The sequence below is a fragment of the Setaria viridis genome, chromosome 3 (genome assembly GCF_005286985.2).
Source record: "Setaria viridis chromosome 3, Setaria_viridis_v4.0, whole genome shotgun sequence".
In the NCBI taxonomy this organism is placed as follows: domain Eukaryota; kingdom Viridiplantae; phylum Streptophyta; class Magnoliopsida; order Poales; family Poaceae; genus Setaria; species Setaria viridis.
In genome coordinates, this window is record NC_048265.2 from 2,997,694 (window position 1) to 3,011,851 (window position 14,158).

Consider the following 14,158-nt stretch of genomic DNA (forward strand, 5'->3'; position numbering starts at 1 on the left):
TAGATGGAGGCGGTTGCCCATCAGTCTGTTTTCACGAACATGGCAAGAAAATTCTACTGCCGATGAAGTGATGATTGATCAATCAAAGCGTGACGGTGGTGTAAAGGACACCGGCACTAATTTCTCCTTTTATTTCTTACAAGTTTTATTTCTTACGAGTAGCCGCACACTTGAAGCGTTGAACGCATGACATAAACAGCAGCCTAGAGCAGTTGGTTGCTCGGAAATCAACAGCTGCTTGGAGCATGTGGCGGTCCAGCATTGGCCTGGTTAATGCCAAACCCTCGCCCCAACAAAACGAAACCTCTTGGTGCTTCAGGTGAGAGAGGCGAAAAGGGAACGGCTTAGTTTTCCCGTTCTCCCGCCGGCGAGAGCACCGGTCCCCTTCTCCTCCTCCGGCGGCTGTTTCGACCTCGGACGTGTAGGGGAACGATGCTTCTCTGCCCGACGGTGTAGTTTAGGTCCCTGTAGGGGTAGGTTTCCCGGTGGCATCTGCATGGTGGAGGCCTAGGTGGAATAACGTCCTCCGGCCCGTTCTCCACCTCACTGGCGCTTGCTCCGGTGCCGGTGATGGGCTTGTGAGGTTCGTTGCTGGCGGATCTGGAGGTCCTGTGGTCTTCACGGATCTGTCCAGCTCCTGTACAGGAGTCTCATTCCGTCTGGTGGGTTCGCTGGCGGTGAAGGTGTCGATGACAACGCGGCGCTTGGGATGTAGAGGAGATGGTGCTGCGGTTGACAAGTATGTGGATCTAGCCACTCTTTGCAGTGGCTTCAAGCGACGAGCTCAGATTCAAGCGTGGGGTGCATCCCCGCCCGATGTTCTTGCTCGGTGTTCGGGTTCCGGTTTGTGGCGGGCATCTTTGCGGCTCAGTTCAAAGCCTTGGTGCGATGGCGCTTATCTTGGTCTGTGGCGGGCGGCTACCATCACGGGTTTCCTCCGGCAACTTCTGCGATGGCGGAATCCAGGGATGGAAAGCGGCTCTAGAGGATGCAGAGACCCCAAAGGATCTTTTTGTTGTTATTCTTGTTTCTAGGAGCCTGTCTAGTTTGGTTGATACCCCTGTATCCTTTGTGCATGCGTTGGACCATGTACACGTATCTGTACGGTTTCATTACATCTTAATATATACTCCCTCCCCACCCCAAAATAATTGCACATCTTGCTTCTCAAGGAATCAAACGTTTTTACGTTTGACTAAGAATATAGAAAATAGTATCAATATTTGTATCTTCAAATAAATTTATTAGGAAGGTATCCTCAATGCTCAATCTAATGATATTTATTATACATCATAAACAGTAGTGCATTTTTGTATAGAGTTTGACTCCTCACGAAGTGAGATGTGCGTTTATTTTGGAATGGAGGGAGTATGCGTGAATTATCAAAAAAAAAATGTCAACTGGTTGTTGTAAAAAAATAACAAAAAATATCACTCGTTTTACAAACAGCGAAGTTATCAGAATGCTGTCCGTGCAGCAAATCAGTTAAAGCAACTGTAAATAATACCACAGGTACCACGGCTACAAAAATTGGCAAATGCAATGTAAAGAAACAGAAAGCCCCTATCATTTCTCTCTTCACCTGTGGCGGCGATCACGGTCCCGCTCCCGACTCCTCTCGTAGTCATGGTCTCTTCCCCTGTCCCTCCCTCTTTCCCTGTCATGGTCTCTGCTCCGGCTTCGGCTACGGCTCCGGCGCCGCTCCCTTCCATGATCACCCCTATCCCTGTTCCTGCTTTCCTTTTCATCATAATCGACCCTACCACGATCCCTGCTCCTCTCCCTGCCTTCCCTTTCACTGGAACCTACAACAGTGAATTAGCACCAGGTCATGTTCAGCACTGACAAAGTAATTCATGACAATTACCAAAAAGAACGAACTGAGCGATAAATAATCCTACAACGGTCTGAAATATGGACTTATTAAAGCGTGTCAAGAAGAATACCACGCTGCTCAACTTCCCATCCAGCACGTCCTGACCCAGGAAGAGTCTGCACACTTTCAGTATGCTGAGATTTAGCACGGAATTTCTTTTTGAGGTTGCCAAACTCATCATATATCTCTCCATCATCCTATGATACAAGCCAAATTTAGACATGGAAAGCAATGGTTAAGATATATACAAAAAAAGGTAATGTTCAGTAAGCATCCTACCTCCTCAACCTCTTTCCGACGCTTTTTAACTTCCTCTAGTTCTTCTTCATCAAGCTCTTTGTACCCACCACCACGGCCACCCCTAAAACAATAAGCAATTGGTGAGACAAGCCTCAATATTTAAAGAAATACCTTTTAGTTATAAATAATTGTACACATGGTTGCTCACTTATGGACATAACATACAACACCCAGTTGTGCTGGTCTATACATACATGGCCGGTTTTTAACATCATATTTCACAAAATATGCACTGCAAGATTCACAACTAGCCACTCACTATTGTCGATGGATTAAAGTGTTGTGGCACTGCACTGCACCTCCTTTGAGTCCAGTTTTGAGCCCAAAAGCCAAAAGCTGGTCACAAGGAGGGCACCATATCACAGCAGTTCACTGTAGACCTCCAGTTTTTGAAGGACTATCCTAATGTTGATGTGAGGCCACACTTAACCTGACAGTGAGTGTATCAGGTGGAAAAGCATGATGTTTGGAATTAATGAAACAACCCTCATCCATCCTTCACCACAAATAACAAATGCACTGCTCTTTGCAATAATTTGGTATTATAATTTACAAGCTGCCAGCCATATGGGCCCAAGGGCACAAACTATAGCTGCTAGAGTAAATTTTATATTCAACTTCTCAGATAATGTGGTTATGAACCAGCCAAATGCAAATAGTAAATCTTGTACTTACCTTACACCGCCTTCATTCGTACCAGGTTTGGAAGTGTTACATATATTACATTTTGTCCGCTTAGCCCAGTTTATGTTGCCACACCTGGAACACAAATGAAGTTGGGTATCATAACATCATTTTTTTCTGAGAACTCATAACATCATATAAGACAGCAGGTTTAAGTACAAAATTGCAACAGATATAGAGGGCAGTAGTTTAGTTTAAGCATAGACAAGCATATAATAGAGGCTTGGAAAGAACTATCCCATTGGTTTCATGGGGCAGCAATTACATGATGCATACAAATGAATGTGAACACCAAGTTCAAAAGATGTATCCAATCTATGAAACAGAAAAACTTAAGCTGTTAGCCTCTTACATTGGACATGGCCAATCATTTGGACCAAACAATCCAGGTGGACCACCAACAGCAGCAGCAGTGCCAGCACGGCTGCTTCCTCTTGCATCAGCGCTACCACGGCCTCTACCCCTACCGCCACCACCACCACCAGCTCCCCCAACACCAGCAGGGCGAGCGGCTCCACAGCGATTACAAACACCACGGAAGGCAAAGTTTACATTGCCACAACTGAGAGAAGAAATCACATCAGAAAGAACGGAATACACAATTAAGACCATACTAGTCAAACTGGAGAAGTGATAGAGAAGTTGCTCACCCATCATAACAGACCTTGTATTTGGACACATCCAATCCCCATCTTGCTGCCAAGCCTTTCCTGGACCATCACCACGTCCTCTGCCTCTGCCAACCCCGCTATCCAATTCATCTTGTCCACCAAGGTCAGCAGCGATGCCCAAATTCGTGGAGCTATCGAATGTATCTTTACTTTTTGACTCAGCTATGTCAACCTGGATAATACTTCCATGGAAATCCTTGTTATTGAACCAGTCCACAGCAGCTGAAGCAGCATGTGGATCCTCATATGTGACTGTTGCATCACCCTTCGGTTCATTTGTAACCTTGTCTCTATATATCCAAATTTTTGGACGCCCAGTCCTTTTGTCCTTCTGTGTGGTTTGACAACAAATAAGAGAAAAAATTATCATCAAACGGAATTTGAAAAAGGCATACAAGGGATCTTGACAAACTTGATAGTGGTTGCAAAAATGCTACCTGATAAGACCCATACCTTTAGCAACCCTATGGTGCCAAAATATTCAGCCAGCATAGTCTCATCAGTTCCAGGAGGCAGGTTGCACACATAAACCGAACCGTTTGGGGGCCCTCTTGACATATATCCAGCCATCTGTAACAAACCACCAGTATCATTATTATAAATTATTTTCTATGCAATAATATAAAGAAACCGTTGTGCGTAAAGCCAAGCTTGTCCTATCATTCCAGGAACAAAATACACTTGCATACCAAAATAACAAATCTGAACTGATGGTTTGCAATCAACGTGATGAACATATATAGGGTTTTGAAAATACTACATGCAGACCACTTGATGCTAGAGCAAAGCAAATGAGAATGGCAATCACAACATAACTATTAGCCAGAGTGCATTCATAAATGTAGCAAAATTTGAAGAGCTTTACCTTGAACCAGAAGGCCAATTCAAGACGCCTCCTTCTGTGTACAGTCCTGAATGGTTTATCAGTTGGTTGACTGCAACACAAATCTTCAGTATGTGAGAAATTTAACCTGTACCACAGAAATAATTCACTGTCAGTTGTAGTGATGCTCAGCTATACAAAACCAGAGCCCGATAATCTTTTCTTATTGCCTAAATCTGAGTTGATTTAAAAACCTTAGCAATTTCATGTGTGGTAGTGGAAGCAGCTAACAACCAACGACTACCGCGCCAATGTTTAAGTGCGGTACACAGATCATCCCCAAAATTGCTTACTACAGATTTCATTCATAGTTTTCCATCATGGGTTTAAACCTGATTTCATTACTTCAAGGTATGCAACGAAATTACAAGTCTGGTATGGTTCCAAAAGCATCCCTGAACTGAAAGCAAAGACTACTAAGACCAAAACCTAGCCTGGGCTCTTTATCAGCAACTGAGGGCTGAGGAGACACAGCTAACACCAAAGGGGAAATACATGAGAGAGGCAAGACAGACCTGTCACAAACAAAAGTAAACTACCAAACACCTTACAGAAAAGAACTCTAGATATGGATTCCAAAAAGACCTCCCAATAGACAAAGACTAAAAAAACCAACATGGACTGAACCCATCCCACCACCATGAACTTCATCCTATCATCTTCTCACACATCCCAGTTTAGATTTCATCCAACTAATGTTTTTTTATCTCTTTCTAAAGTATATACATACTGGTAAAGTAAAAAAATCTACATAATCACCTAAAGGATGGCAAATCCAAGACCTTTGGTCTGATCATCACTATCCACACAAGAAAGCATAGTACATTGCAAGTCAAGGAAAAAAATGGCACAAACCAGTGGATCCGCTTCACGGGTTGGCTGGTTGGAGGCGAGTGGATTCCACGGAGGTCAGCGAAACCCTAGCACCACGAGAGAAGGAGAACCATATCATCAAAGAATCCTTGGATGGGAACGAAGGAATCGACGCGTCGAGCTTCTTTGTAGTACCTGTGGATCTCGTCTTCAAAGAGAGAGGGATCCACGGAGAGGGGTGGAGGGAGGAGGGGAGGGCTCGGGGTCCGCCTCGAGGGAGGGGTGTCGTCAGCGGGGAGGCGGCGGCCGGCGGCGCAGGGCCAAGGAACACGCGTCGAGGTAGAGACGGCGGCCAGCAGCGAGGAGGCGGCGGCGTGGAGGCGGGGCCGTCCGGCCTGAGGGGAGGCGGCGGGAGCGGCGACCGGACCTCGTGGTCTCGTGGATGCGCTTGGGAGCAGAGAGGAGACGGGGGTGGCGGCTGGGTAGAGATGTGAGAGGATTAACAAAATTAACAAATCAGGGTCACTTTTCATTAGTTTTAAGGAGATTGGCAACTGTTGATTATCTTTTTCTTACGGTTTCTATGAATTTATACATTATTTTGCATCAAATTACTCTGAGAAACACTAGGAAATGATATTTTTTGACAATAGTAGCAACCCTGTCCGAGTTTATATAGCTTCGGAAAATTGGGATTATTCATGAAGTTTTCTGCAGCAAGTTGTCCTGTCCGCAGTCCGCGCTACTGATAAGCAAGTCTACTGAAAGTACCTATCGTGCTCTCTCTTTTCACTGTACAATTTCTTTGAGAGGATTTTTTTCTTGTATAATAAAACCATACAAAGACAAAGGTAATTTTCTTGTGGGGGGATAGATTTTTTTTGTACATGATCATACTACAAAATCTCGTGTTTGGAGTGTCATCGAACCTAGTTTTCAAAAAAAAGAAAGCCAAAAATCTGTTGCAGCCCACATTGTTGCACTCGTTAGCAATGTCGTATTCCTAGATGGAGTGATCTCCCGCTCCCGCTGCCCTTTTTCCCCCGGCGGTGGCGCCAACTAAACAAAACACCAGAGGGGGAAGGCGGGAAAGCAAGCAGCAATTTCGCGCCAAGCGGCAACCCCCGGAAAGATCTGGCATTTTTTTTCTTTCCTATTCCTTCTCGTCTGCGCTTGCTTGCATTTGCATCCGTCTCAGGGGAAGCACGAAGCAGAGGCGCGTCGCCTAGTATCGGCGGAGATGCAGATCCGCGTGCGTTGCGGGTGCAGCGATTCGTCGTGCCCGGAGTGGGCCGTCGTGGAGCTTCAGGGCGTGGTGCAGCCGCAGGCATCCTTCTCCGGCGACATCCGGGGGCTCCACATCGGCCGCCTCTGCTCTGCCCCCTCCCCGTCCTCTTCCAAGGCAAGATATCTCTTCCCGATTCGCCGGTCTTCTCTTGTCACCTGATTGGAGGTGTTGGTCCCTGATGCGATTATGGGAATGCGATGGTTGCAGGGAGGGTACACCTTCACGGTGGGGTACCATGAACTCGCCGGGACGAAAGTGACCTTGAAGAAGCCCCTGCTGGTGCTCAGGAAGAAGAAGGTGACCGGTGGTGCTGCGGATCAGGAGCCACCGACGGCGGCGGAGGAGGCGGAGCTGGAGGTGATCGGCGTCATCCGGCACAAGATCCTCTTCAAGGACCGCCCCAAGGCCCTCATCTCAAGTAACCAACCAATCCACTGTCTTCCGTTGCGTCCAATTGCGTCGGCAGTAACTGAATTTCGTGTATAAAAGACCCTGATCGTGTGATTCGGTTTTGGTGTTGTTTAGAGCCACCGACCAAGGAGAAGAAGGCCGTGCAGCCAGCAGCAAATTGACGCCATTCCTGGGGAACGGCCAGCAGCAACTTGGTCCAGTCATGCCAGCGATTTCGTGGACCTTGAGAATCTGAAACTCCCTTGGTTTGGCTGTGTGCATCCAAGGTTTTCTGAACATGCCAGTGTTCTAGTCATGATTGGGCGAAATGGGATGTCGTGTTCTGTGTGGTTGGTTGATGCACTGTATGGTCTTTCCTCTGCATTCAGTTTAAGGATGTAACCTTGTACTGTTTCTGTGCTTTCTTGATAGCCAGTGACTGTGTCAGTGGTGTTTGGTTAGCTCAAATGTAATGTAATCTGATTACGGAAGGTAACGAATCCTATTACGCATGTTTGGTTGCGGTGGTTTATAATCAATTGATATTGTAATTGAATCCCTTACTTAAATAATATCTATACAAGCTTGTTACCCCTCCTCCTCCATCGTAATCAGATACAACGCCCACACCGTAATCTAATTACGTTACCATAGTGCATCCAAACAAAGAGGGTAATCACTCATTCCGTCATCAAATACGTTTACATTACCTTAGCACAAACCAAACACTATCTAAGATATTTCATTATCACTGGCAGTATTGAATCGCGGCTGGTAAAAGTGAAACATTTCAGTGCTCCTCTTGGGGGCAAAGTGGCAACAAGGAAAGCTTATAGGTTCTAACCAATATGAACATTTAATCCTCCATCATATATTATTCATACTCACATCTTCCTACTCACAGCAATGATGATTTCCACCCTTTCAAGTGCAGAATCATAACAGCACATCAGTTATAATTTCTATAGACCAAACCTACATCCAATTGAATCTGCATATTTCCCATTCCAAAATTCTTATGGCATCCGTCATGGTTTCTTCCCCCTTGTCCCTAGGTTACGTGGCCAAGTGATGAGTCTTGAGTCTCGAGAAGGCCCGGAAGCATTATATTGCCCCAGTTTTATGTGTCCAGCCCCCAACACTGGTTGCATCATCATGACATCCTTTTCACAAATCTCCATACCTCCATGAACCTGTAAACTTCAAGTTCTGATTACCTGGATAATGCAAAAAATGTTCAAACATTAATTAATACAAAAACTATGACGTTTGCAAGCCTGATGAAGCAAATAAATCGACTTTCAGAAAGAGTTGTAAACATGGGGAAAATAACTCATCTTATCATAGGATGACAGTGTTCACCATCGTGGTAAATGTTGTATGATGATAAATACATAGTATAGCTAAAACTAAACATGATCACAACCTACATGCGATGTGGAGTGTAAATTTGGTAGCTTCTGCATGGTTACAGGGTGCCGAAAGGTAAAATGTTCTGCGCATCAGGATAGCACAAGTATTGGGCCACTAGTCTCACCAGATAATAAGCTTGCAGTAGTAAACTAATCAGAAGGCCATAAGGGCAATAACGGAGACTTTGCAGAAGAATTTGGGTCGATTGCCTTCTGCATTTTTTTAATAAAAGTATGGGTCTTTAATTTGCTGAAAGATCACAAGTTTCTAATCAGGCTGGTGAAACCAATGTACTGAAAAAAATAACATGTCATTCATTATACGTCAACAGTATTATTTTATTCTCAGTCCAAAATGTCATCTTGGAATGGCAACACATGTACTCCCTCAGTTCCAAAATGTAGGTCGTTTTAGGTTTTCTAGATGCATAGATTTTGATATGCATCTAAATATAGGGTTATGTCTAGATACATAGCAAAATCTATGTACCTAGAAAAGCCAAAACGATATACATTTTAAAACGGAGGGAGTACTTTATATTGGCTTAATATGGATGCAGATTCCTCCAGATATTCTGTTATTGTATAAGAGAGACCATATGGTTTTCAGAGTCCAATCATCAAACAAAAGACCAAATATTGGACAATATTGGGTTCGAACCAATGGGCCAATAAATGGATGCAAGAGTAAGTTTAAATTGGCTAAAACGTGAACAAGGTTTAATAATGACTTAGCCAATTTGCTAGGACTGGTTGTGGAAAAAATCAACCAATAATATCCTTTTTTTAAATGATTTTGTCTGTAGATGTGATGCATAGTCGAAATAACCATTTCTATTTCTATGCCAATAGTTGTTAAGGCCAGTATTAATAAAACTAGAATAACAAAGTGGATGATTAGAAGATAGAAAACACAAAAAAATATCAAATCCATCAACCACTCTAGAAAGCTCAGAAGGGCTGGAAAAAGGGATCAATATTCTAGACTTCATCAACAGGGTGAACATACATTTTATAAAGAAGTGAAAATGTCTACTTATCATAAAATGCTTCCTATGTTGTTTCAGAATACTAGTCCTACGCTAACCTTATCAGGCGAAATGCTCGTTGAATTAAATGATCATATCTTAGAAGTATGGATAACAGGTGAGAAACAGCATGAAGTGCAGTACTGGATCCTTGATTTCAACCACTAAGCATCATGGAATGACTATTCACAATAAAAATGGGAAATGCATTATGCAGTAGACATGGATATGCTGCAGTGCAAAACAAATGCAGAAAATGAAAATAATGTTGCCGACTTGCCGGAAGTCGGACCTGGGTCTCTTGGGTGAGAATCGAGTAACAAGAATATTAACCACCTAGACTGCAACAGATCCTCTCTTGCAGAGCATTCACAACCAATTGTATCAAAGACACCCAGTTCCTCACCCATCATCTTCTATGCAGCACTGCACTTAACTCAGGTTATAAGATTTGAGTATTCATTCTTGCAAATGGAGGTTTCGGTTGTCAAAATATATTAGTATAAAATGAATATGGGTATCATTGACCATTCAACAGAAAGTAAACTGAGCAAATCACATTCTTACAAAATGCTTACACACAGGTGTTATACTTGCATGTTACATCGAGTGATCTTTTACAAGATATTTGAGGTGCGAGTGACCTTGTCATTTCTTATAAAGTGCCTTCTCTTCATATGCAGTTGAACAAGGCAAGCCGTGATCTTTTAAGTTTATAGAGTGTCCTAACTTGACTTGATATGCTCAGTCCCAATCCAGACCATCAATCAATATATCACACTTATAATCCATATGTGACCGCAAGCAATCAAGAATGGCCAGAACATCATTTACTTGGCTCTTTGATCTGTTTTCTGCTGTGAAAGTGTAAACTTTGTTGCCAACTTCTATCCAACTGCACCCAATGTTTGTTTTCAGCCCTCTTTCTTTCATTGTCTTCCTCACTCTTGCCACATCACTCCAGCAGCCAAAGCTTGCATACAAATTCGCTAGCTGCACATGAGTTGCCGCGCAACCTGGTAAAAGCTTAAGACGGTGCTCTGCAGCCTGTATGCCAATTGAAACACTTCCGTGCACTCTACAGGAAGCTAGCAGGGAGCCCCATACGACACCATTTGGGGGCATGGACATCGTCTGGATAAGATCCCACGCTTCATCAAGCAGTCCTGCACGACCAAGGAGATCAATCATACATGAGTAATGATCTAGCTCTGGTTTTATTCCATGCTCAATCATTTCCATGAAGCAGTGTCGGCCTTCTGCTACAAGGCATGCATGCCGGCATGACGAAAGCACGCCTAGGAAGGATATTGCATCCGGCATTATGTGCCCTTGCATTTCTTTCAGCAAATCAAGGCAATGTTCAGCAAGGCCATGCTGTGAATATCCAAAGATCATGGAGTTCCATGAGATGAGGTCTTTGCAGGCGATGCTCTCAAATATGGCTCGTGCTTCACCAATACTCCCACACTTTGCATACATTGATACCAATGCATTGGACACATGCACATAGGAATCGAAACCCATTTTCAGTTGTAGGCCTTGAACGCTTTTACCAAGGGCAAGAAATGCATGGTTAGTGCACACACTGAATATAGTTGCAAATGTGATGTCATTTGGCTTGCACACAGACTGCCTCATCAGTGCAAAAAAATGGAGACATGGCTCCACCTGATTATCCTGGGCATAACCAGAAATAAGTGCTGTCCATGACACTGTGTTTTTTGCCGCCATGCCCAGGAAAACCATATGAGCATTTCCCAACTGGCCACATCTTGAATAAAAGCTGATCAATGAGCTGCCAACAAGGATAGAGGAGTCATATCCTACTTTCACTAGTAAAGCCTGAAGCTGTGCACCTCCAGTAAGGGTTTTCCTGTCAGCACAAGAACTCAGCGCAGGTGCCAAAATAGATGCATCTGAACCGATGCTCCCACTCCTATGCAGTTCCACTACCTGCATAAGCATGTCCTCCTTTGGGAATCTAGTCTTGTGAGGGTAAACTGAGATATTACTTGAGACAACATTACCACCTTTAGGCCGTCGTTGATTTGAGCTTGAGTTAAAAAAGTCATATTTTCTCTTATGCAGAACATTCCGCTTTGACTGAACTCCCAGGATGTCATACATACAGTCATTGATAAGGCGGTGATGGGATGGAACTTCCTCTTCACCACAATGGTGCTTGGTTGGTACTAGGTCCAAAACGCTCAATGCATTGTGGATGTTGGCACACCTTTGTTTTCTCGACCTATCAACTGCTGAGGATGTGCCAAAATTTGCCACAACTAGACGAATTACCGCCAATGCTGGTAGAACAGCACGATTTTTGAACCGGCAGAAGAGATGATTGGGCATGACAACAGTGGCAGATCAAGAAAAACTCCCATGAGTCCACATCCGTGAACAGGTTCGGTTTATAGTACAGCTGCATCATATATTCGAAAGAATTAAGTCCAAGATTAAGCTAGTTGCAATACTAATTGTTGAGCATCGAATGGTCTTACATGTATAAAAGATTTGAAGTTATCGATGGAAAATTACAGCATTGCACAATGTTGTTTCAATCGCTTTCGAAGTGACTCGGTTAAACTAATAGAATATAAAAAAAATATTCCAAGGAAAATGCGTCGCTCGGCTATAAAGTCAGTAGATACTAATGTAGCAAATAAAAGACGAACATCCTTACTCCCTAATCCCCATATCAGAAGAGAAACCAAGGAGAGGAAGAGAGGAGAATATACCTGGCCGTGGGTTGCTTCCTGCCGCTCTGCCGGCGCTCAGGTACTGGCGCAGAGCCGCACGCACGGAGTGAGAAGGAGCAGCCGGCTGCCGGCTGGTGGCGCTGTGCTCGCGGCGAACCTCGTAGCGCGACACCGCCGCCGGAGGAACCGCAGGAGACCGTGCAGGACCGCCTGTCCGCCTCTCCTACCGTCTCCTCCTCCCCTCTGCAGTGGTGCTCATCCGCGGCGTACACCGGCGTCGCCGCGTCGGCCCCGTCAACATCGGGCGGCGCTACGGCAGATTGCTTGGACTGGGTGGGATAGAGATGATGGGCCGCGTCCACCTCCGAACGCGTCGGTCGCTCCTGTGTGGCCCGCGGCCCGTGGGAATATCGTCGTAGGCCTGGCGTACTACCTGATGGGCTGCACACTTCACGGTCCCCCAGCCGTGGGCGTGACGACCCACCAGACTCTCAAGAGATGGGGAATTTTTTATTTTTTATTTTAGTATTTTGAAAAATATATGGCCTAACAAAAAATTGAAATCTATACCTATACGAAACAGCGCAAGGTGCACTGTAGCAACTTAACTTACCGTCAGTTGAACCGGCGATAAGTTCCCTCCTCGGACAGTACACATTCAAAAAATCATAACTTAAGTTAGATGAAGATAAACTTTATATAAAAATTGTAGATCAGATCTACAACTTTGTAGTTCAAACTTTTTTCATTTGGTGTCATATTGGTACTCAAATAATGGACACAAGTTTTAGATCTAAAATTCAAATTTTAGATGTGAAACTGGGCAGCACATATTCAAAAAATCATAACTAATTCATATAAACTTGGATAGAGATAAGTTTTATATAAAAAATTGTATCTCTCGATAAGATTTACAACTTTGTAGTTTAAATTGTTTTCATTTGGTTCCATATTTGTGTTCAAATAATCGACACATGTTGAAAATAGTTCAAATAATCGACACATGTTGAAAATAGTTCAGATCTCAGCACAAAGATGGCACCAAATGAAAATAGTTTGAACTACAAAGTTGTAAATCTCATTGAGAGCTACGATTTTTATATAAAACTTATAAGTTTATATGAGTTTATATGAATTAGTTATGATTTTTTGAATGTGCCGCCCAGTTTCACATCTAAAATTTGGATTTCAGATCTGAAACTTGTGTTGATTATTTGAGTACTACTATGACACCAAATGAAAAAAGTTTGAACTATAAAGTTGTAGAGCTCATCGTGATCTACAATTTTTATATAAAGTTTATATCTATCCGAGTTTATATGAATTCGTTATGATTTTTTGAAAGTGTACTGCCCAGAGGAGGGAACCTACCGCCGGTTCAACTGGCGGTAGGTTGCTTCCACCGTTTCAAACGGCAGTATAGGTATAGATTTGTAATTTTTTTGTTAGGTCATATGTTTTTGCAAAATACTAAAATATAAAAATAAAAAAAATAGACATGGGTCACCCGCAGTCCCCCAACCCGAACAATAGACCTCTCTTTCCCCTTTACTGCAATTCCTGAGGCGAAAGAGAGGCGATTCTCCTCCCCAGTGCCGATCTTGCCGGATTTTCTTCTCCTCCGGTGGCCCTTGGGTCGCCGGAGGAAAGGGAATCTTGCAATTTCGGTAGCTAGTGTGAATAATCCCCTATTACTACTATAGTTTGCTAGGGTTAGAGTAGGGTTAAGTTTCCCGTTGATGGCGTTGCCAGTCACCAGTTTTGGATCCCTCCATGGCGGCTCTGTTGGCGACTGTGGAGAAGGATTTGGCGACAGTGCTACAGAGGTTTGTTGTGTCAAGTTTCTCTACTGTTGGTTTTGTTGGAGGGGCAGGTTCCGGTGGTGACCGTTGTTTGTGTGAGCTTGACGACGGTGTCATATGCGGAGGTTTTGTTACCAGTGATAATTTATTTGATGCTTCCCTTTGCGCCGGTGTTCAAATTTTCTGTGGACTTATTAGTGCCGTTGGTGCTTGCGACGATTAATGGCATCGTCGACCCCACATCCCTTGAAACAGGGTGTGGAGGACTCAAGGTGGCCTTACCGATGGCGAAGGTGACTTGGCCAC

The 14,158-nt window shown here is 43.9% G+C and overlaps 3 protein-coding genes across 4 annotated transcripts; 1 reads left to right on the plus strand and 2 right to left on the minus strand.

The window, feature by feature from the left end:
• Positions 1-1,379: 1,379 nt before the first annotated feature.
• Positions 1,380-5,711, minus strand: LOC117849789 (transcription initiation factor TFIID subunit 15). 2 transcript variants are annotated; one of them, XM_072292538.1, is made up of 10 exons: positions 5,423-5,711; positions 5,270-5,334; positions 4,397-4,466; positions 3,985-4,101; positions 3,525-3,862; positions 3,213-3,422; positions 2,852-2,935; positions 2,156-2,237; positions 1,947-2,073; positions 1,380-1,805 (listed from the first exon to the last, which is right to left on the minus strand). In XM_072292538.1, exons 4-10 carry the CDS (start codon positions 4,099-4,101, stop codon positions 1,579-1,581), a joined length of 1,185 nt encoding a protein of 394 aa, XP_072148639.1. In that variant the 5' UTR covers positions 4,397-4,466; positions 5,270-5,334; positions 5,423-5,711; the 3' UTR covers positions 1,380-1,578. The 2 variants fall into 2 exon arrangements, with proteins under 2 accessions (XP_072148639.1, XP_034587370.1); XM_034731479.2 differs by having other exon boundaries at positions 4,397-4,502.
• A 483-nt stretch (positions 5,712-6,194) lies between these two features.
• Positions 6,195-7,444, plus strand: LOC117849791 (uncharacterized). Its single transcript, XM_034731480.2, has 3 exons — positions 6,195-6,629; positions 6,723-6,933; positions 7,041-7,444. The coding sequence occupies exons 1-3, from the start codon at positions 6,468-6,470 to the stop codon at positions 7,085-7,087; spliced, it is 420 nt and encodes a 139-aa protein (XP_034587371.1). The 5' UTR covers positions 6,195-6,467; the 3' UTR covers positions 7,088-7,444.
• Positions 7,445-9,823: 2,379 nt separating this feature from the next.
• On the minus strand, positions 9,824-12,389 carry LOC117850429 (pentatricopeptide repeat-containing protein At2g37320). Its single transcript, XM_034732257.2, has 2 exons — positions 12,090-12,389; positions 9,824-11,773 (listed from the first exon to the last, which is right to left on the minus strand). The coding sequence occupies exon 2, from the start codon at positions 11,701-11,703 to the stop codon at positions 10,090-10,092; it is 1,614 nt and encodes a 537-aa protein (XP_034588148.1). The 5' UTR covers positions 11,704-11,773; positions 12,090-12,389; the 3' UTR covers positions 9,824-10,089.
• Between the last annotated feature and the right edge of the window lie 1,769 nt (positions 12,390-14,158).

Excerpts from the sequence above, each read along its gene's own strand:
- LOC117849789 (XM_072292538.1), bottom strand. The coding sequence starts at position 4,101 with ATGGCTGGATATATGTCAAGAGGGCCCCCAAACGGTTCGGTTTATGTG. Across the intron at positions 2,936-3,212 it reads AATGATTGGCCATGTCCAAT|GTGTGGCAACATAAACTGGG; the intron begins GTAAGAGGCTAA and ends TTTGTGTTCCAG. Across the intron at positions 2,074-2,155 it reads GTCGGAAAGAGGTTGAGGAG|GATGATGGAGAGATATATGA; the intron begins GTAGGATGCTTA and ends CTTGTATCATAG.
- LOC117849791 (XM_034731480.2), top strand. The coding sequence starts at position 6,468 with ATGCAGATCCGCGTGCGTTGCGGGTGCAGCGATTCGTCGTGCCCGGAG. Across the intron at positions 6,630-6,722 it reads CCTCCCCGTCCTCTTCCAAG|GGAGGGTACACCTTCACGGT; the intron begins GCAAGATATCTC and ends CGATGGTTGCAG. Across the intron at positions 6,934-7,040 it reads CCCCAAGGCCCTCATCTCAA|AGCCACCGACCAAGGAGAAG; the intron begins GTAACCAACCAA and ends GGTGTTGTTTAG.
- LOC117850429 (XM_034732257.2), bottom strand. The coding sequence starts at position 11,703 with ATGCCCAATCATCTCTTCTGCCGGTTCAAAAATCGTGCTGTTCTACCA.